At 48.1% G+C, this 23,208-nt stretch overlaps 1 protein-coding gene across 2 annotated transcripts in view; it reads left to right on the forward strand.

The window, feature by feature from the left end:
- CDYL2 (chromodomain Y like 2) overlaps positions 1–23,208 on the forward strand; it is a 286,970-nt gene that overhangs the window by 117,550 nt on the left and 146,212 nt on the right. For both annotated transcript variants that reach the window (XR_002345297.1, XM_021097053.1), the window contains exon 2: positions 14,127–14,715. Coding sequence is in view for 1 of the 2 variants with exons in the window: in XM_021097053.1 (XP_020952712.1) it covers positions 14,127–14,715 (589 nt within the window). In the remaining variant the exon portion in view is untranslated. The remainder of the gene's footprint in view (positions 1–14,126; positions 14,716–23,208) is intronic.

Here is a 23,208-nt window from a genome sequence, read left to right on the forward strand (position 1 = left end):
CTGCAAATAGGCCATATTTCTTGTTTCTTTGAATGGTTAATAATTTTTTGTTGAAGATTGGACAGTTTGAATATTGTAATGTGGAGACTCTGAAAATTAGACCTTTCCCCCTTTTCAGGGTTTGTTTTTTTTTGCTTGTTGTGAACTATTGCTGTTTGTTTAGAGACTATTCTAAACTATTTTTTTAAAGTCTGTATTCTTTGTCATGTGTGGTCTGTAAAATCTCTGTTCCTTTGACCTGTATTAAGCTGGTTGTGATAGATTTTCTTGCATGCCAGGAGAAATAAATAATAGAAATAAAGGAAGGAAGAGAGGAAGGGAGGAAAGAAGGAAGCAAGCCTCCTTCAAGCTTTTCAAATTGGCTCTGTATTAGGATATTCCTTCAGTACCTAGCCAGGCCATTTACAGCTCTGTCCTAGTCTTCACGTCCTGCATGCACTAAGCCTAGACATCAGCCAGAAGTGAAAGCTTTAGGGCCATCTTGGGTCTATTTTGAGCACACTTCCTGCCCGGGGGATGTGTGTACTTTCTCAATTTCCTGGTACGCATAGCCTTTTTGAATGCCCTGATTTCCCAAGGACACTCTCCGTCTTTTCTTCCTAGGCTTTTGGTACGTATATTGTTTTTCTCAGCTGTACTCTTTTGCCCCAGTTGGCAGCAGATTGTTTATTTGCTTACATTGTTTTGAAAGAATGACTCTGAGTAACGATTTTTCCAACCTACATTTTGAGCAAAACAAAACAAGCGCCTATGTCACTTCTTCAGGTAGCCCCTAGACAAGTGAGAACTAACACAGTTCTTTGAGGATAAAAGTTTCTCTGCTGCCTCCAGAACCAAGGACTGTGATCACACTCTGTGAATGTGGGCTGCTTTATTCAGCACTGCTGCTGAGCTGGGTAGTGGGTGGGGCAATGGTAAGTAAAAATGACAGAAAGCTTCCCTACTATTTTTGAGTTGTGTTTTTCTTGATTCAGCTTTCAGTTTTGTCGACAGAAACTTTGTTTTGCAGAGTTCTAAACAAGTTGATTCTTATGTTTTTGCTTGATTTTTCAGTGTTTCTGTGGAGAAACAAGCTCTCAGAGCTGCCTACTCTGTCATTTTTGCTTTTTATTTCAAGAATCAGATTTTGAATATCAACGAGTTCAGATTTCTTTTTTCTTTTTTTTTTTTTTTGTTGTCTTTTTGTCTTTTGTTGTTGTTGTTGTTGCTATTTCTTGGGCCGCTCCCACGGCATATGGAGGTTCCCAGGCTAGGGGATGAATCGGAGCTGCAGCCGCCGGCCTACGCCAGAGCCACAGCAACGCAGGATCCGAGCCGCGTCTGCAACCTACACCACAGCTCACGGCAACGCTGGATCATTAACCCACTGAGCAAGGGCAGGGACCGAACCCGCACCTCATGGTTCCTAGTCGGATTCGTTAACCACTGCGCCACGATGGGAACTCCCAGATTTCTTTTTTACATTTTCTAGTTTATTAATTTCTGCTTTATTTTTATTTATTTTTGTCTTTTTGCTATTTCTTGGGCCGTTTCTGCGGCATATGGAGGTTCCCAGGCCAGGGGTCAAATTGGAGTTATAGCCACTGGCCTACACCAGAGCCACAGCAACACGGGATCCGAGCCACATCTGCAACCTACATTACAGCTCACGGCAACGCTGGATCCTTAACCCATTGAACAAGGCCTGGGATCGAACCCACAACCTCATGGTTCTTAGTTGGATTCGTTAACCACTGAGCCACGATGGGAACTCCCTAATTTCTGCTTTAATATTTATTCTTTCATCTTTCCTCCCAAGGGTGTTTGTTTGCTTTTACTGAACACTCAGGGTGCATGTTTAACTTTCTTCTTTCTTCCCTTCTGCATCCCAGCTATTTGACACTGTATATACTCATTTTTTGAAAGTAAAAAAAAATCATTAGGACTTCCTTTTGTGGATTAAGAGTACGATTGCAGTGGCTGGGGTTGCTGAGGAGGTGTGAGTTTGATACTCGACCAGGTGCAGTGGGTTAAAGGATCCGGTGTTGCCACAGCTGTGGCATAGGTTGCAGCTGCAGCTTGGATTCAGTCCCTGGCCTAAGAACTTACGTATTCCACAGGTGCAGCCATTAAAAAAAAGTTATTGTAATTTTTTCTAAACTCTTTATGTGATCATCACTTAGAGTCATTTTTTCATTTATAAGGGGTTGGGATTTATTTTTAAATTGTGTTATCCAGTATTACAGCATTGTATGTATTTATGATCACAGCATGTGCATCTTCTTTTTTGGCATTCAGTAGGGCCTTTTTCCCTCTGATATTTTAGTGTTTAATCAATTTTTGTAATTGTTCCATGAATGATTTTTAAAAGTTTTGTAGAGTTTGTTTTCTTTACAAATTATACAGTTAAAATTGGTGTTTATGTGCTATTTACTAGATCAACCATCATATTTATATATAAGATTCTTTATATTCATTTTTTTTTGTCTTTTTGCTATTTCTTGGGCCGCTCCCTCGGCATATGGAGGTTCCCAGGCTAGGGGTCCAGTCGGAGCTGTAGCCACCGGCCTACGCCAGAGCCACAGCAACGCGGGATCCGAGCCGCGTCTGCAACCTACACCACAGCTCACGGCAATGCCGGATCGTTAACCCACTGAGCAAGGGCAGGGACCGAACCCGCAACCTGATGGTTCCTAGTCAGATTCGTTAACCACTGCGCCACGACGGGAACTCCTATATTCATATTTTTTAATCTGCTTGATCTGTGTCAGCCTGAAAGTATTGTGTCTGTCTTCAGTTCAAACTGTCTCTAACAATTTCCCATTGAGTTTTTGAGCTGTTTTATGATCTGTTATTTGATGTTTAGAAGTCCATGACTGTTAGGTATTTAGTATTTTTAATTTAAAAGATCTTTCCTATATAATGTATTTTGCTCCTGAATTTTATTTTGATATTCTTTACCAAATTTGATGCTTCCTGATATATTTTTGTCCTTTATTAAAAGCTTTTATCACTAAGCAAATGAGTAGAATTTTTAGGTTTTATGATTACGGTTACTATCATTTGGATGCTTTTTTTTTTCAGTTTTCGTATAACCCACAGTTGTACTTTTTAAAAAACTTGAAATAATTCTGGGCTTTCAGAGGGGTTATATAGTACACAGTTTCCAGATATTCCTGAACCAGTTTTCACAATTATTTATATCTTATACCTTGTCCATTTATTAAAAAAATCTAAGAAATAAACATGGGTGCTGCAGACGTCATTAGGATCTCACCGGTGTTTCCATAAACATCCTTTCTGTTTCAGAACCCAGTCCAGGGTACCACCCTGCATTTAGTTATTACTTTTTCTCAGTCTCCTCCAGTCTGAGGCAGTATCTGGGTCTTCTTGCATTTCCTGACCTTGACACTTCCTTAGCCCTGGTTAAGCACTCTGTGGACTGCCCCTCAGTTTAGGTTTGTCTGATGTTTAATCATTAGGTTATGGGTTTGGGGGATTGTCTGATGTTTAATCATTGGGTTATGGGTTTGGGGGATTGTCTACCACAGAGAGGAAGTGCCCTTCTCAGTGAATCATATCAGAGCAGTCACGACATCAGCGTGATTTATTGCAGGTGACATGATCTTGATCCCTGGTGTTGGCCAGGTTTCTCCACTGTGCACTATTTTACCTTTGCACACTCTCTGTTAGAAATTGGTCATTAAGTCGAGTCACCACGGGAGGAGAAATTATGTTAAACCTCCTAAAGGGAGGAGTATCAGCTGGTGAGAATCTGTTAAAACTACCATGGTTGTTGATAAATATGTTGGGGAGGTATTTTCAGGCTATGCAAATATCCTGTCTCTCTTTAAGCTTTTACCCACTAATTTTAGCATCTACCTGTGGTCCTGGACTGAACCAGTTATTACTGTGGTGCTCTCTCTAATGAAATTTTCCTGTTTACCTTATTCTTTATACATTTATTGTTTGGAATTCATTTATAAGGAATATTTGTTGCTTCTCCTCATTTGTTTATTTATTCCAGAGTCAGCAGACTTTTTCCGTAATGGACCAGAGAGCAGATGTTTTAGTCTTCGTGGGCTGCACAGTCTCTGTGGCACCACTGACTCTATCTTGTAGCCTGAAACAGCCATAGATAAAATATAAACAAATGGGTGTGAATCTTTATTCTTAAAAACAGACATTGGGCCAGTTTTAGCCTGCAAGCCAACGTCTGATAATCCCTTTATTTATATCAGCTGAACTCATGATTACTTATTTTATTCTTTTGGTTATAAATGTAGTACTATCAGTATTTGTTTTCTTGTTCAGATTGCTCTGGCTTCAGCCCGAGAGTTCATTCAGTTGGCTCCTTTGGCACTCTCTCATCATTTAGGCCTGATTGATTGATTGATTGATTGAGCACTTGTTTCTCTGGCAAGACGTGATCCTCTAGGCTCGTCTTTAGAATGGGTTGGTGTGTATTTTGTCCCTCAGCAAACACAAACAAAATGTCTTCCTCCTCATCCGAAGGTCCCCTTGACTAGCTTTAGGATTCTTAAGTTTAAAATGTTTATTTTATCATTTTGGATGGGTGAAGAATGGGGTGTGAGGTTGGCAAGTTTGATTTATTTATTTATTTATTTATTTATTTTTTGTCTTTTGTCTTTTTTGTTGTTGTTGTTGTTGCTATCTCTTGGGCCGCTCCCGCGGCATATGGAGGTTCCCAGGCTAGGGGTCGAATCGGAGCTGTAGCCACCGGCCTACGCCAGAGCCACAGCAACGCGGGATCCGAGCCGCGTCTGCAACCTACACCACAGCTCTCGGCAACGCCGGATCGTTAACCCACTGAGCAAGGGCAGGGACCGAACCCGCCACCTCATGGTTCCTAGTCGGATTCGTTAACCACTGCGCCACGACGGGAACTCCTGATTTATTTTTGAAATTAAGCAGTTTTGCAAGAAGAGAAATAGAGTTGATTTTTTTCCCCTCAACCTCTGCTTTCTCCATCACTGGGATCTTTTTTCACCTCCAGACTCAAGATGCAGAGATCTCTTTGCTTAAGCCTGATTAGTGTTCTTGTCCCATTTTGATTTTTGTCCCTTTGCCAGACTTACACTGCTTGGGTCTCTGCTAACTCTTGTGGATGTCTGCTCTCATTTTCGTTAATATTTTCTTTAAAAACCACTGCGTCCTTTTCTTTTGCATTCTTGGACAGCTTTTCAAGTATGGTGTCTACACCACTGATTTGATTTCCTGCATGTTGGCTTTGTCCTTTCCTGGTTCCAGTGGGAATTTTATTTCTTTGCCTGCATTTTTTCCCTTTGGTTTCCTTACATCCTTTCTTATGTAAATGAGTTTTCTTTCCGTTCAGTTCCCTTCTCAACCTATTGATTACATGTCATGATTTATCCTTTTTTCCCTTTCTCTCTTTTAAAACAGAGTTCATATTTTCTGCAGTCTTTGAAAACACAACTCAAGTGCTCTCCAAATGTACAGGAGTACTTTTCTTCATCTGATTTTGCTGAGAATTTTTAATTAGGATTATGTTCTGCTATGTTTGAGAGGTTTTTATAAATACATCCTTCAATGATGCCGTTAACAGTTTTTGTCTGTGTGTTCGTGGTCAAAGAGAGGTCCCTCTGGTTTAGTGTTTTTCAGGAGACTGGGTGTGGGAATTCCTCTTGGTCCCCTCATCGCTTGGATGCTGCTGAATTCCTTGTTTGGAGCTTCACCTGGAAGCTGGCTTGCACTGCACACCTCTGAGTTAATTTCTTGCTCTGGCAGCTCTTCCTTAGTGTGGTTTGATGGGACCAAGTGGGAAACACTGCCTGTTCTGCTGACTAGGTAATCTGAAGCCATCACAGTCTCCTAGACCTGAAATAGTCCATACGTAGTTCTTCCCAGAACTTGTCCCATCTTTATTCTCCCCGAGAATGTCATACCCCAGGTCGTAATGATGGGAGCCTATGTCTTTCTACCTCCAAGTAGGTTGTCCCGGGATGTCAAAAGGATGCAGAAAGGAAGGTCCTCATGGGTCTGGGGTTTGAGGTCCAGGATCCGGGGAATATCCAGGATAGCTCCTCTGGTTCGTGTGTGGGCAGACGGCAGGCATGGACATCCTGCCTTATTCCTCTTTGGCCTTGCTGTTTGCATCCAGAGGTCAAGCTATGTGCTGGTAACCCCAAAGTTTCAGTCCAACCCTGCCTGGTGTGAGGGGGATTCCTTCAAGAGTCTGGAAAAGCTTGGGTCGGTCATCCTGGGTGCCTGAGCTATTGTCATTTTATGTACGGTTTTGGTTCATTGGAAAGTCGAGATAGGAATTATGACCTTTGATTAGTCTATTTACCTTTGAACTGATGGAGAATTGGAGCAGGAGGGGAGGGAGGCCCACAGGGCAGGCTGGGGGACCCCAAGAGAGTAAAGCTCTGGAGGCTACTTAAAAAAAAAAAAAGAAGTATAATTGATTTACAGTGTTGTGTTAGTTTCAGGGGTACAGTAAAGTGACTATTCGTATAGATACATATGTATATACACACATGCTTTTTCAGATTCTTTTACATTTTAGGTCATTACAAGATATTAAATGTAGTTCCCTGTGCTGTACAGTAGGCCCTTGTCGTTTGTCTAATTTATACACAGTAGTGTGTATCTCTTAATCCCAAACTCCTCACCTGTCCCTCCCAACTCCCCCTTTCCCCTTTGGTAACCCTAAGTTTGTTTTCTACATCTGTGGGTCTCTTTCTGTTTTATAAGTTCATTGGTTTCACTTTTTCTTGATCCCACATAGAAGCGGGATCATATGCTCTTTGTCTGACTTCACTTAGTATGATTGTCTCTAGGTCCATCCATCTGCTGCTGCAAATGGCATTATTTCATTTTCTATGGCTGAGTAATATCCCATTGTATATATGTACCACATCGTCTTCTTTTTTTTTTTTTTCCTTGCTTTTTAGGGCTATACCTGCAGCATGTGGAATTTCCCAGGCTAGGGGTCGAATGGGAGCTGTAGCTGCCGGCCACAGCCACAGCAATGCAGGATCTGAGCCACGTCTGCAACCTATACCACAGTTCACGGCAACGCCGGATCCTTAACCCATTGAGCAAGGCCAAGGATCAAACCTGCATCCTCCTGCATCCTAGTTGGGTTCGTTAACCACTGAGCCACGAAGGGAACGCCTGTGTACCACATTTTCTTTATCCATTCCTCTGTCGATGGACAGTTAGGTTGCTTCCATGTCTTGGCTCTTGTGAATAGTGCTGCTGTGAACATCGGGGGTGCAGCTGTCTTTTCAAATTTGAGTTTTCCTCCGGAGGCCACTTTTAAACCCCATAAAGCTGCCGTAGGTTTTCCATGACCCAGCAGGGTTTGAGGGAGTGTCGGCAACTGAGACGTGCTGTCGGCCTCCGTCAGACTGGGCCGCTGAGCAAGAGCGGGAAGTGGATGTAGAGTCGTCATTGAGCTCCTGGGGTCTGGAGCCAAGATGCTCCGGACCAGATCTTAGTTCTCCACTGCCAGTCAGAGGTGGGGTCTGAGCCAAGGCCCTTCACTTCTCAGTGCCCTAGTCTTTGTCCTCTATTTTAAAAAAAAGAGAATTGGGAGTTCCTCTTGTGGCTCAGTGGGTTAAGAACCCGACTAGTATCCATGAGGATGTGGGTTTGATCCCTGGCCTCCCTCAGTGGGTTAAGGATCTGGCCTTGCCACAAGCTGTGGTGTGGGTCACAGGTGTGGCTCAGATCTGGCGTTGCCATGGTTGTGGCATAGGCCTGCAGCTGCAGCTCTCATTTGACCCCTAGCCTGGGAATTTCTGTGTGCCCCAGGTGCAGCCGTAAAAAGGAAAAAAAGAAAAAAGAAACAAATTACCTACCTCATTGGGGTATTTTGATGATTAAATGAGTGGACGTATATAACAAGCTAATATATATAACTACATATGCATAACTATATATCTATGTACATATCTATATATAGATATATATACACACTGATAATAAATATAGGGATGAGGTGGGACAGTGGCTGGCACTTACCAAATGCTGGATGAATGCTGCGCGGTGGTATTATTTGGTTAGCTGGCCAGCGGAAGGCTGAGGAAGCTGTCTTTCTGCCTGGAAAGGCCTCTCACGGGTCCAGGTTTTTTTTTTGTTTGTTTTGTTTTTTTTTGTTTTTTGTTTTTTGTTTTTTTTTTTTTTTTCCGTCTCCAAAGGCCTCATTCGGCCTCAGCTTGGATTGTTCCTCCTCGGAGGAACCTCCCTGTCCATCTGATGCGAAGCAGCCATTCTTTCTCCCGGTCCCTTTCTCGTCACCATCAGAGCTCTTTTCATAATTGTTTCTGAACGTGGCTTTGTGATTACCTGTTGAAGAGCTGTGTTCCCGTGGGCCTGTGGCAGCCCTGGTGGCGGTCTGTGGGGTCACCGTGGCCGCTGGTGCCTTTCGTATCAGCACATATCGGGTGCTGTTTGAAGGACGTCGTGAAGCTGTTTCCATCTCCAGTGCTTGTTTCCAGGCTTGGCTGGTCCCCACGGTTGGCACCTTGCTTGCCTGGTTCTGCTGGCTTCCCACTGGTGAGAGGTAGCCGGGGGGCAAGAACTCAGGCTGAGGAGTCAGAGCCACTGGGGTCCGGTCTTGGCTAACTGCCTACTGACCGTGGGATGGCGGGAAAGTTTCCTCCTCCTTTGAGCCTCAGCCTCCTTCCTGGTCCGTGGCGAGAATCACACCCAACAGAAGGCGCGTCTGTTCTTATCACAGTTCCCGGAGCACGGCGTCTACCCCTGCAGGTGACGGTCGGCATCTTATGCCTGATGAGACAGCCGTCCAGGTCATCGTGGAGCTGGTAGTGATTATTTCAGAATTTCCCTGCCTCTCCCTGCTGTAGCATAGTGTTAGCTGAGATCACAAGAAGAAAATCTTAGTTAATGATTTGGTGGAACTCTAAGGAATGGTTTAGGGCCTCAGACTGCTCATCTTTGAACAGAGGTGGTGAATGTGCGAACACATCATTTTGAAATATCGTGTGTCGTGTGTAAGTCAGTAGAAGGAAATGGATGGTTGTCTCCATGCGAAGGGCCTGAGCTTCAGGGAGTGCCTGAGGCCTGTGCAGGTAGGGTGGGGCTGGGGGTGTCAGAAGCAGAGCCATTAGCAGCCGGGGGCCCAGGTCTCTGTTTTTAGTAGGTGTCCTGAGGAGACAGTGGAGGAGGTTGGGGGAACTTAAGGAAAACACAGGATTTCCAGACAAAGAATGTCCCAGTCTCCCACACGTGGAAGGACTTACTGAAGTAGGTGGACTGCCTCTACTTCCAAGAGAGGAGTTGACAGGCCTGAGGGGTCATTTTCTGCAGGGTGGGGAAACGTCTTTACCTACCGCCCAGGTTTGTATTCCAGGAGGATATGCAAGATGAAGTGACCTTTATGATGGAATGCTAGACTCCTTATTTGTATATTCTCCACAGTCCCCCTCGGAGGTGTAGGTGCTGTTACTTCCCCCTTGCTGGATGAGTCATCTGAAGCCTGAAGAGGTTTAGTCACTTGCTCAAGAGCACGTGACTCCTTAGCAGGAGATTAAACCAGATAGTCTTGCTCTATAGACTGTGTTCTTAAATACTATACCAAGCTCATTTTGAGGAGTGGGCACCATCCATCCATCCTTCCATCCTTCCATCCATCCATCCAACCTTCCATCCATCCATCCTTCCATCCATCCATCCTTCCATCCATCCATCCTTCCCTTCATCCTTCCATCTATCCATCCATCCATCCTTCCCTCCATCCTTCCATCCATCCATCCATCCATCCTTCCCTCCATCCTTCCATCCATCCATCCATCCATCCTTCCCTCCATCCTTCCTTCCATCCATCCTTCCATCCATCCTTCCATCCATCCTTCCATCCATCCTTCCATCCATCCATCCATCCATCCATCCATCCATCCATCCATCTTTCCATCCTTCCATCCATCCTTCCATCCATCCTTCCATCCATCCATCCTTCCCTTCCATCCCATCCATCCATCCTTCCATCCATCCATCCATCCATCCATCCTTCCCTCCATCCTTCCATCCATCCATCCATCCATCCTTCCCTCCATCCTTCCATCCATCCATCCATCCATCCTTCCCTCCATCCTTCCTTCCATCCATCCTTCCATCCATCCTTCCATCCATCCTTCCATCCATCCATCCATCCATCCATCCATCCATCCATCCATCTTTCCATCCTTCCATCCATCCTTCCATCCATCCTTCCATCCATCCATCCTTCCATCCATCCGTCCTTCCATCCATCCTTCCCTCCATCCTTCCATCCATCCATCCATCCATCTTTCCATCCTTCCATCCATCCTTCCATCCTTCATCCACCTACCCTTCTACCCACCCATCACTGTGTTGGCTGGTTTTGTACCATGGTTTTCTGCTTCATCTTGGGGAAGAAGTTTCTCCATCCTGGCAGCCAGGCACATGCTTTCTGAAGTTGGAGACCTCCACGCCAGCATACATCGCTTAGCCCCCATCCCTCAGACACATTTGGATTTGCTCCTGACACACCGAGGGTGACTTTCTAGGGCATGCTTCTCTTTCCAGCAGTGCCAGAAATGTAGCTTGCTCACTTTTCTCCCTCTGTAAACATGCAGAGGGTTTCCTCTCCCAAAGTCCTACGAATGTGCAAAGCTGCAGGCTCCTCCAGAGACACTCTTGAATTTCTGTGGCATTTTCACGAATGAATACCCAGCCAGCCCCATCCCTGGATTCAGAGACTGGAAGTTGGATTCGTTTGGCATGATTTTACTTTCTCAAGCTATTATAGAGATTGTGTGATACATCTAAAAATTATGTAATAAATCTAAAACAGATGTTCACAGAGCATTTTATAAGGAAAGACATTGTAATAGAAATGGGCCAATTCGATTTGAGATAAATCAATTAAGGAAACAATTTAAATTGTCTGTGAAGAAGCAGTATTATAAAGAAGCAGGATGGCCTAGCTATTTAGCTATTTATTAAACACAAAGCAATGAAAGATGTTTAATTATTGTACATAGCCTTTGTTGTACATAGAACATGGGGAGACAATCTCACTTTTCAAAAATGTTTGCTTTTCATTACAGAAAAGCTTAAATACCTCGAAACTCTAACGTACAAATATAAAGAGCTGTATAACCAACTACCACATACCTATGACCTGTCTTTAACGATTATCAGTTGTAACTGTAACCACTTCTCCCCTCTCATTTGGTTTTCTTTTTAGGGGTTTCAAGGTCATGTTCTTCAATCATTTCATTTTATCATTATTTTTATGGTTTTTATTTTTCCATTATAGTTGCTGTCAATTTCTACTGTATAGCAAAGTTGAGCCAGTCATGTGTGTGTGTGTGTGTATATATATATATATATGTATGTATATATTCTTCTTCTCACATTATCTTCCATCATGTTCTATCACAAGTGGCTAGATATACAGCAGGATCTCATTGCTTATCCATCATTTTATTATTATTATTATTTTGGCCATGCCCTAGGTATATGAATGTTCCTGGGCCAGCGACTGAATATGCGCCACAGCTGTGACCTACACTGTAGCTGTGGCAATACTGGATCCTTAATCCAGTGCACCAGGCTGGGGATCGAACCCATGCCTCAGCACTAACGCAAGCCACCATAGCGACAATGCCAGGTCCTAACCACCGTGCCCCACCAGGAACTCCTTTCCTCACTTACTCCTTAATTTCAAATTATATTATGTTTATGTTGAGATACAATGAAATTTTGGATGTAATTGTTTACTTTTACATTGAAATTTATCTCTTGTTTTTGGTAGAGCATTGGGAATTTTTTGTCTTTTTTTTTAGTAAAGAATTTCAAATCTATAGCAAAAATCAAAAGAAAAATAGATGAACCCCCACGTAGACACTGCACTCAGATTCACCAGTTACTAGCCTTGGGACTGGCATTTTCTAAGTGTGTTTTTCCATGATAGAACTTGAAGACAGAAAGATTTCCTTACCTTTGAAGGGACATAGATAGTAGTCCCTGGCTTTACAACCAGATGTGTGTTCAGATCTTACCTCCATAACCTCTTAGCCCTACAGTGTAGGCAGGTTGCTTCATAATTAGTCCCTCATCTCTCAAATGCGAGCAGAAATAAAGTCTACCCCGTGGGGTCATGCTGTGGACATAATAGGCTCTCAAAGGATGGTACCCATCACCTTGCCTTGCAGCTGCGTGCCCTGTGGTGCAGCTGGGGGAGCTGAGTGGGGTGGGGGGAATAATACTGGCTTTTGTGACTCCAGTCATTTGTGCTCCATATGGAAGATTTTTTTCGTTGAGAGCGTTGATATGTCCTAGTTATCAAGAAATAAACTTGGGTTCAAATCCCAGCTCTGCCCTTACCAGGTTGGAGCTTGGTGGATTGACCTCATCTCTCTGAGCCCCACTTCCCTCCCTGTAAAGGGGAGGATAGAAAGAATACCTACCAGGAGTTCCCACTGTGGCTCAGCAGGTGACAAATCCGACCTGTCTCCATGAGGAGGCAGGTTCCATCCCTGGCCTCGCTCGGTGAGTTAAGCATCCCACGTGGCTGTGAGCTGTGAAGTAGGTTGCAGATGTGGCCTGGATCCTGTGTTGCTGGGGCTGCGGTGTAGGCCAGCAGCTGCAGCTCTGCTTTGACCCCGAACCTGGGACCTTCCACATGGCGCATCTGTGGCTATAAAAAGCAAAAGCAAACAAAAACAATGGAAGAGAAAGGGAGAAAGAATACCCACCATACTTCAGGTTGTTGTCAGGAGAAGGTGAAATGGGGGCGACCAGGCCCAGCAGTAGCAGTGTCTGCCTCACGCTGCCCGGGAATGTCACTTAGTCGTCATTCGCAGTACTTTCGGTAAGGATACATGAGCGTAGTGCTTACCATGTAAATGGTCAGTGGTCCTTCTTATCAGTAAGGGTGAAAAAGCCGTACCAAAGCAGGTCTTTAAAAGTCTGCTTCTGACTCACCGACAGAGAACAGACTTGCGGTTGCTAAGGAGGAAGGGGGAAGGGAGCGGGATGGACTGGAAGTTTGGGGTTGGTAGATGCAAACTCATAGTTAGAATGGATGAGCAATGAGGTCCTACTGTCCAGCACAGGGAACTCTATCCAGTCACGTGGGATAGAACATGATGGAAGATAGTATGAGAAAAAGAATGTATCTATATGTATGGCTGGGTCACTTTGCTGTACAGCAGAAATTGGCACAACATTGTAAATCAGCTATACTTCAATAAAATATATTTATATAAAAATTTCAATGAAGCTATAGGTTGTGCTATCCAGTGGGCCAGCCACTAGTCATGTGGGCTGTTTAAACTTAAATATAGTAAGTGGTTTACTTCCCAAGTTTAGATGAATAAATAAAAGTCTGAGTCTACCTTGATGTAGTCAAAAGAGTAAAGATCTGGAGTTCCCGTCCTGGCTCAGTGGTTAACAAATCTGACTAGGAACCATGAGGTTGTGGGTTCAATCCCTGGCCTCGCTCAGTGGGTGAAGGATCCGGCGTTGCCATGAGCTGTGGTGTAGGTCACAGATGCGGCTGGGATCCTGCTTGGCTGTGGCTCTGGCATAGGCCTTCGGCTACAGCTCCGATCATACCCATAGCCTGGGAACCTACATATGCCGCAGGAGCAGCCCTAGAAAAGGCAAAAAGACAAAAAAAAAAAAGATTAAGTTTCTTTAGTGAACACTTGCAATGTGATTTCAAGCAAGAGTAATAAGCCTTAGGCGGAGTGGTCCGTGCAGCTGGACCAGCCTGGCGGTCACGTGGTCCTCGTGGGAAACGACCATATGCTTTTGGTTCCATTCATTGATGTCCTGAAATAGTCCAGCTTTCTCTTCCTTTTTATCCCCCCACTTTAAAGTTTTCTCGAAGTCCGGTTGATTTACCCGATCATTCCGTTAGACGTGTACACACATCCGTTCTTTCCCAGAGTCTTTTCCCGCATAGATGATCTGAGAGCATTGGGTAGAGTTCTCTGTGCTCTTCCGGAAGGCTCCGGGGAGGCTGAGCCTCCGGCATCGGGAGCAGCCCGCCCCAGAGCGGGGCGGATGCCTCTGTCCTGAGGGCTGCGGGCTGTTCTCGGGGCCCCGGACTGACCGCTTTCTCCCTCTGTCTTTTCCGGTTCCCCCTGCCCTCCCCCCAGGTTGAAAGGATTGTAGACAAGCGGAGGAACAAGAAGGGGAAATGGGAGTACCTCATCCGGTGGAAAGGCTACGGGAGCACGGAGGACACGTGGGAGCCCGAGCACCACCTGCTGCACTGTGAGGAGTTCATCGACGAGTTCAACGGGCTGCACCTGGCCAAGGACAAGCGGCTCAAGTCGGGGAAGCAGGCCAGCACCTCCAAGGTGCTGCGTGACAGCCGAGGCCCCTCGGTGGAGAAACTCTCGCACAGACCCTCAGAGTCCAGCAAGAGCAAAGGGACTTCCCATAAGCGGAAGCGGATCACCCCTTCCCTGACGAAGCCCAAAAAGGGGTACTCGGCGAAGCCCCCCGCGGGAGGCGACCGGGCCGCCAAGACGGTGTCCTACAGGACTACGCCCAGTGGTTTGCAAATCATGCCGCTGAAAAAGGCGCAGAATGGGATGGAAAACGGGGACGCCGGCTCCGAGAAGGACGAGCGGCACTTGGGAAACGGGTCCCACCAGCCTGGCCTGGATGTGAACGACGCCGGCGAGCAGGACCTGGGCGACTGCGACGTTAGCCCCGCGGCGCTGGCGGAGAACGGGCTCGGTACGTGGCTGGGGTCTGGCTGGGGCGGGCGGGCTTTCCGGGCAGCCCCAGACCCCCGGCCCTGTCCCTGACGCTCAGCTAGGCGGTTCTTTTGTCTTGGTGTCCCTCACCCAGGGTGCGTGGGGCCTGCTCACAGGCCCAGACAGCTCGCAGACGCCTGTGCCGGCGGGGAAGCCAAGCCGCTGCCACGCCAGCCGAGCTCTGTCACGGCTTGGAAATGCCTAGCTGCACTCAAAGACCGCCCCCCCCCCCCAGGCCGTGGTGACCACACTGGAGCCTCTGCCTTGAGGGTGGCCCAGAGTCCTCACCCATCAGACCCAGACGCCTGTCGCAGGGGGCCAGTCCCTCTCTGGGGCAGCCTGCACCTCCCAGAGCCCTTGCTTTCCATCTCACCCGGCCCCCGGCGCTGTAGCTCAGGGAGGTGGGGTCTGGGCTGGGGTCTGCTCCTCCTTCTCAGACCCAGTTTGGATTTGGAATTCTCCAGACTGGTGCTCTTGCCGCTTGATTCTCTCGGGAACGTGCATGACCTGGCCCCAGGCCTATACCGAGTCCTAGATGTTGCTCTGGCCCCATCTTAGGCTCATTCCTTTGGTTCGTACCTTCTTGCTGCATGGTGGCAGCAACATGGCAAAGACTCTGGACTTCCTCCCTCTGCCCAAATCCCCAGCGGCAGGCTTAAGGAGAGAGGAGCCAATGACCCCTGTAATTCAAGCTCCCAGATCTGATATTTCTGCAGCAGATTGCTTCTTGACTGAGTTCTTAGTGGCTCGAGTCTGGCAGGTTAGCTGTCTGCACCTGTTACCTGCGTGCCTTCATTTCTCAGATACCGGTATATCTGCATGATGCATTTTTCTCTTTAGCTGCCAGAGTTCTAAGCCTCAAGGTGCCCAGTGCCCAGCAGAGTCAGGCCATCCAGTGTCCTGCGTGGAAGCAGAGTGTGTGTGGGAATGGTGTGCCAGGACGCGGGAGGACCAGGCTTGGGGAGTTCACAGAAGGGTGGGCTGACGGAGGCAAATGCACGTTAGAGGGCCAGTGACTTCGAGTTCAGAGTGCTGGGGGCCTTCCCAGCCGGGAGAGCATCTTTGGGATTCTTGCTGAGGAATCTGAGCAATCTGCTTTGAGGTTCCTCTTTCTCCAGAGAGAGGAATTTCACCCAAACAGGATTTATTTAGCAGTCTTTGCCCCAGATTGACTCACATTTCTGTCTGGGGATCCCTGACGCTGACATGACTCCTCCTGCTAACATATGGAAAAGCTGTTTGTTTTAAAAATCCATCTCTTGGGGGGAGTGGGCTCGTGAAAATGAGGCCTGGCACATGCATTGGTATTTGACGTTCTGGTGACAGCTGCCAGCAGCAGAGGGATTCCCTGTCTCGGGAAGGGGAGCTTTTGAGGCTCCTTGGGTGCAGGCTCAGGAACCTGGGCTTGGTGGCTGGCATCCTGGCAGGTAGCAGCCCCTCCCCTGGTCAAGAGGTGGCTGCCCCTAGGTGGGGATGGGGGTCAGAGGGAGGACGGTGTGCCCATGGGAGCTGTCAGACTGCAGGGCATAGCGGGAAGCCAGGCTTGTCAGAGGTTTAGGGAAGCCCTTTCCTTCCATGCACCTTTCCAGAAGGGGTCAGGGCTGCCAGTCCTGTCCTCTCCATCCCTGGGCCTCATCGAAACCTCCCTGGCCCATGATGTGGTGATGGGACGGTACCCCACGACCGGGGGCAGCAGGTGAGAACGAGCGTGCTGGCCTCTGTGGTGCCCTTGCAAGCGTCGAATGCTTTGCTAGACCTTTCTTGTCTCTGATCATTTGTTGGCCTCATTTTTTGCTGATGTTGGATGTTCTCGACTCTGCTCAGGCCTGTGCCTGGACAGAGAGGCGGGAGCCACTCACCCCCATTTTGTTGGGTCTTGGGGGTTCCCAAAGGGCCCTTTTGCTTAATTGCATCCCCTGGTATCGGTGTCCGTGAGTCCTCATGAGGCTAAGGCAGTGGTTCTCAGGCTCACTGCAAGGTTACCTGGCCCTTGGTTAAAATGTGGATCCCATGGAATCTCATTTCCCAAGGCCAGGCTGGAGCCCAGAACACGGTTTGTTCACAAGCACCCCACGTGGTTCTCATGCCTTCTGGGACTCGCTCTGTGGCAGGATGAGGTAGCAGTTACCTTTCACATCCGGTATTAATTTACATCAGTTCAGGGCTTTATTTATTTATTTATTTAGTATTAATTCCTCAGATTTAGTCACCATGCTAGGTGCTTGGAGTTACGTAGATTGGTAAGGACTTTCTCTGGGACTCAGAGTCTGCCCTCCCGTAGGTTGAGAGTAGGCATCTCTACGTTATTGCTGAGAAGACTCTTGAGTGTGATTCACTGGAAGGAGTAACACATGTGTAACACAGATGGTGCATCTTTCCCCACCTGCATTGGCATCTGTGGTTACTGGTATGATAAATGCCTCAGCTACTGTCAGCCTTTAACACTCTAGTTAGAAATAGCATCATATCCAGATCTTGGGGGTAGTTGGGGGAGAGGGAGGGAGGGAGAGGGAGAGGGGAGAGTAAAAGAGGGATGTGGAGGGAGAGGGAATTTGAGGTTCTTGACGAAGACACAAGACAGAGGGGTTTTGTGGTTCTAGAACTTTACAGCAAGGGCTCAGAGGTGTAGTCGAGTAAGACCTGACTCCACTTAGTTTTCAGCAGAGGGAAGCCTTCATGAAGCCAGGGTCCATGCCCCCGTGGACCCTGAATGTTTTCCTCTTTCCCCTCCCCAGCCGTGCCTTCTCTGACCCCCTCCACCAACCACCCAGATCCCCGTGGCCCCAGGGCGAGGCCGCGGGGTTTCAGCCCAGAGGGAGCCTCGCCTTTGCCTGCCAGACAAGGATGGGGAGATCCTGGCTACGCTTTCCCAGCATTTGTTTTGGGGGTGGGCTGTTGCTTTTTATATGATTTTTAACTTCTCTTTGGTGAATTAAGGTTCTGCATACAGAAAAGCAGCTTATGTAACACGTTACTCATTTACTGCTGACTTCCCTGATCTGAGCTGTGGGAACAAGTGCTAAATTGGGGCTCCAGCGGGTGGTGCTTTGGTTTCAGACAGCGTTTTCCCCAGTAGTGTTGTGAAGTGTGTGCCGAGACTCAGTACTGCTTTTGATTCCAATTCTCCTCCCGTCAAGACAGACGCCTTTGTGGTCTGGGTACCATCTGCCCCCGTAGCCCTTCGGGAGCGTGTTAAGGTTGGGCTCTGCCCCGTCCAAGGAATCTCGGGGGGCAGGGTGTGGATCATGTCTTTGAAACGCTGAATTTTAACAGCCACAGTGTATGTGGTGGCTCCTAGGGAAGCCTTTGGTTGTGAATGGTGGATGGTGCTTTTGGATCCTTTTGCTGGTAGGTCCAGAGTTCCTCCTTGAATTTTAAGCTTGTGAGTGGGAATGTGATTTGGTCCTTCCAGGGTTTAAAACCTGACATAATTTCTCCTCCCCGCTGATGCTCTCTCTACCAGGCCTCTCTCTCTCTCTAAACCAGACCTGTTTCATCCACACAGAAGAGCTGTTGGGCTGCTTAACTCCCCATGTGGTCTGGTGTAGAACTGGTTAGCGCTGTTGCACCAAAACAGGCCAGGCATCAATACTTAGCAGATTCAGATGAGCCTTTAACCTGTGGAGACATCCTGACTCGGAGCCAGCCTTTCGCTCTGAGCCCTAGCACAGCACACAGCCACCGGGCCTTCTCTGAATTTCCTGGAGCCAGTGAGTTTCCACTGCTGATGCTGAGCATGTACCCCGTGTCCACATTTCTTTGAATTTTGAGAATCATCGTCCTCGTGTCCTGGCGACCGTTGTCTGTGTCGCCAGGGCTGCGTCTCAGGCACCACTTGTGCAACGTTCTCTGAATTGTTCCCATCATCGAGTGAGTCATCCCACACAATCGTGCAGCATTTGCCGTCTCCTCTCCATTGATCTTTTAAAATGATCTCAGCTTTCACTTCTATTTCTGTTTGTTTATCTCTTCCTACTCACTCTCTCAACACGATTATCGTTCTTACTTTTATTGATCACCATGGAGTAACCATGTTTTCCAAGCACTTGCGAACTAAGCGTGAGCGTGAGAAATGCCCTGTGACTTTTGGGGACCAGGGGCTCTCAGATGTGGAGCCAGCATCGCAGTCCCCTGGAGGGTGTGTTAAAACTCTGACTACTGAGCCAACCCCCAGCGTTTCTGATTTTGTGGGTCTGGAGGAGAGACCGTGCGTCCGTGTTTCTAGTAAGTTCCGAGATGATCTGCTGGTCCAGGGGCCCTGCTTCCAGAACCACTCTTCCGTAGGAATTAGCACCAAGATGTTTGGGACAAAAATGACAGACCGTTGGGCTCCCAGTTGGTGGTACTGGGGAAAGTTCAGCACCCTTGCTCCAGACCTAGCGTTTGCATTCGCGAGAATTCTTTCATTGAAAGACAAGGCTAAGTTGGAAGTCTGAGCATATGGTAACTTCTTTGTTGGGCCTTGGAGCTTATGGAGTACTTTCTGTGACCCCAGAGCAGTCCTCCATGGCAGCTGTTTATTCTACCCATCTTTCAGAGGAAGAGACAAGGTTACAAGGGCCCAGGTTGGGACTAGGAGAAAAATCTAGGTAATTCGACACCAGCACTGGTCCCTAGATCACTGCCCCCAAGCAGTACAAGGCGGTTCCTGATCACTGATAAAAAATGTGCCCAGACTGGGGTGTGCTGGAGTGCTGGGGGAGGAGCAGAAGCCACCTCTCCCACTCATCCTCATTGCTTATTTTTTATTCACTTTTTGCTTTTTAGGGCTCCACCCACAGCATATGGAAATTCCCAGTGGAGGGGTTGAATCGGAGCTGCAGATGCCAGCCTACACCTCAGCCACCACCACAGCAATGCCAGATCCTAGCCCTGTCCACGACCTGTACTACAGCTCACAGCAACGCTGGATCCTTAACCCACTGAGCGAGGCCAGGGATTGAACCCACATCCTCATGGATACTAGTCAGCTTCGACTGCTGAACCACCCCAGGAACTCCCTCCTTGCTTATTGATGGACCAATGTCCTTCTAAGCCTGAGAAATTGAGATTGAATATGTGCCATTCAATTTGAAACCCAGGGTAAAGCAGTCCGTTTCCTTAAAAAAAAAAAAAAATGCTACTTAACAGAACAGACTCATGGAAGACAAGAAAACCTGAATAGAGCCGTAACTCCTAGATCATCCAGGCAGGCATTACACACCTCTCATGAGAAGCGGGAAGAAGGCACACACGGCCCGGATGGTTTGATAGGGAAGCCTACCTAATATTCTAGAACAGAAACATTCCCTCTCTTTCCCAAATGGTTACAGAGAACAGAAAAAGAGAAAACCTTCTGTGAGACCCATGTAACCTGGATTTCCAAACCAAACAAAGAGGGGAGAGGAGGAGCCAGGAAAACGATAGGTCAGTTTCCCTTAAGGATATGGTGGTGAAAGTCCTGAATAAGCCTCCCGGGTGAGTGACAGTTCCCAGATACTTCCTCCAGAGTGGGATGGTTCCAGAAACTTCTCCTTCCATGCCCTGAACATGACCCCGATTCATGACCTTTAGAAAGAATACGGCTTTTGGAGGTGCCCAGCTTGTCCCCAGAAAGGGCCTCACGGAAGCTGGCTCAGGACGGCCCACGTGTCATGGGCAGTGGCCCCAAGCCATCTAGTGAATCACAGTTCGAAGAGGGTGCCCACTCAGGCCACTTATTCACACAGGTATCCAGTATCCTTTTGCCTGGGCACAGCTGTGGGAATTTTTTTTGGTGGGGGCGCTTCATGGCATGGAGAGTTCCCAGGCCAGGGATCAGTTGTGGCAACACTGGGTCCTTTAACCCATGGTGCTGGGCCGGGGAGCGAACTCCCTCCCAGTGCTGCAGAGACCCCGCTGGTCCCATCGTACCACAGCAGGGACTCCCAGCTATGCTTTAACACACTTCAAACACCCACTTCCAGGCCAACAGACTTTGACCCACCTTTTTTTTTTTTTTCTTCATTCAACCGGGGTCATTTTCCAGACCAATAACAAACGCCAAAGCCTAAGGGGTCCTTACGTGTTTTTGTCTTTCAAGCAAGTGAGCAACTCGTGCGAATGAATGGACTTAAAACTCTTTAATGCGGTGACCTGAAGCCCCATCCAACTTGGCCACTGCCTCTGAGTGGAAAGTGCCAGACTGCGATGGAAAATCTGACAGTGGGTTTGACCCATGGCAGGTTTGTTCCCCAGTCCTGCGCTGGATTTTGGCATCTGGGGGAGGAATCTTGATGAAACCTTGACTACTGTCAAGACTGGGAAATCCATTCATTACTTTCCCTGCCAGCGCCGATACTGTTTTCTTCTCTCAACTTCCTCAAAAAAAAAAAGTCTTAGGAATTGTTTGCATGCCCCATTCATCAGTGATGAACCAAGGGGGGATGGGGAGTGGAAGCCCCCCCTCCCGGTGCAAGCGGTAAGGAGGACATTGTCTGCAGAGGCTCTCCAAACAGTGATCAAAGTCCATTTGCAAATGTGGACCAAAAAACCTACTCCTCCCCATCAGGGTGGACCCTCAGGACCAGGGCTCCCCCCACCCCACCCCGCACTGGCCCTAAAGAGCCAGTCTTCATTAATGGCTGTGATAACGTAGTGCCAGGCTCCTGCTGTAGTGGCAGCCTCACTGTTAGTGTTTGATGGCTGGATATAATTCCATCCCCTCTCTGGCTCTCTGACTTAGTGCCTTAACAGCGTAGCAATGGAACAGGGTTGGCCGTTTTGGCCTTCCTTATAGATGGGAAACCAAGGCTCAGAGGGGTTGCCACACGGAGGGCTGAGGGAAGGAGGTGGGGCTGGGTGCCAGGTCTGGGGGTGCAGCCACTCTCAAAGGACTGTGACCCATTTTAGAAAAAGGCACTTCCTGGATTTGGGTTCAAACCAGGAAACGTCCCCTGGGGTCCTAGGGCAACGTTCTGGCCAGCACCCCTGGGCCTTCCTAGGAGACATCTGCCACGGTTCCCAAGATGCCGACATGGCCTTCTAGGGAGATGGAATTGCCAGTCCTGAGGGTTTTCCTCGAGGCCTTAGATTAAAAGACACACACACACGCACGGACATGCTCTTACAAATCTCAAAGGGCACTCCTTTAATTATCAAAGTTTATTTCAGTGCTAGAAGAAGTGGCAAAAAATAAATGTTAACAGTGTTCACCAGCTGATGAAAGGGGAAACAAAATTTGTCATAGCCCAAGAGTGGAATGTTACTCAGTGACAAAGAAAAGAAAGAAGTACTGTCACGTGTACAGCCTGGATGACCCTTGAGCACACTGCTCAGTGACAGAAGCCAGTCACCAAAGACCACTTCCTGTGTGACTGTTAATTTGGAAGGTCCAAGGTAGGCAGATCTAGGGCGAGAGGCAGTGGAGGACGGGCGGCCAGAGGCTGGGAGGCCAAAGGACGTGGGGCGTGACTGCGGAAGGGTGCAGGCACAGGCTTTCTTTTGGAGGAGAGGAAAATGCCCTGGAAGTAGCCAGTAGTGATGGTTGCACAGGCCTGCACATATGCTTACAAATCACGGGCTTGTATACTTTCAGCGGGCGAATTTTGTAGTATGTACATTATATCTCAGTAAAGCTGTTTAAAACAAAAGGGAAAAGAAACAGGTACGGAACAGCTAGAAGAGAAAAATAGCTAGTGCTTGCCACGTGCGGGGGAGCCTTCCAAGTGCCACCTGCAGGCACGCCCCGCCCCGCCCCCGCCCCAGGAAACAGATGCTAAAGCCCCGCTCTCCGGTGTGTCCGCGTGCACTCCTGGACCCCAAATCCCACCTGCGAAATCCAGGTGCTCTTAGTGCACCGATACCATGGCCTGAGTTTCTGACGGCTGTGGTGACAAGCCGGGGGCTTAAAACAGCGCACATCATACCGTTAAGAGTTCTGGACGTCCGAAGCCTAAGGTGGCTTGGGAGGGCCGTGTGCTCCTAGAGGCTGCGGACGAGAACGGTGTCTCTTTCAGTGTCTGGAGGTCGCCCGCATTCCCTGGCTCCTGGCCCTGCCTGTCTGGGACCCCCGCTTCCATTGTCACATCTCCTTCTCTGAGTCCATCCCCCCGCCGTCGCCTCCCTCTTAGAAGGACCCTGGTGAGGATTTCGAGCCCACGCAGTGTAATCTAGGGTCATCTCCTCAGGTCCTGATCGCCCCTCGTGTTTGCAAAGCCCCCCCTTCTGCCACGTCAGGTCACAGAGTCCCAGGGAGTAGAATGGGGACATGTTGGGGCTTCCCTCGTCAGCACACCACCAGCGGGCAGGAGAGAAAGGTGAGGTGCGTGGGGCTGTGTTAGCTCATGGGCAGCAGCCAGCCTGTGATGCGGGGGCATGGATGTTGTCTGGGTTGGACCGCGCATGTCGGTGGAATAATCTGCTTGGCGGGGGCCTGGAAGTTGACTTAAGTTTGCTGTTGATGTTGGAGAGGGGAGGTGAGCGAGCCGCAGGGAGCCCCTTCCCAACCCCACGA

Source organism: Sus scrofa, chromosome 6 (genome assembly GCF_000003025.6).
Source record: "Sus scrofa isolate TJ Tabasco breed Duroc chromosome 6, Sscrofa11.1, whole genome shotgun sequence".
In the NCBI taxonomy this organism is placed as follows: domain Eukaryota; kingdom Metazoa; phylum Chordata; class Mammalia; order Artiodactyla; family Suidae; genus Sus; species Sus scrofa.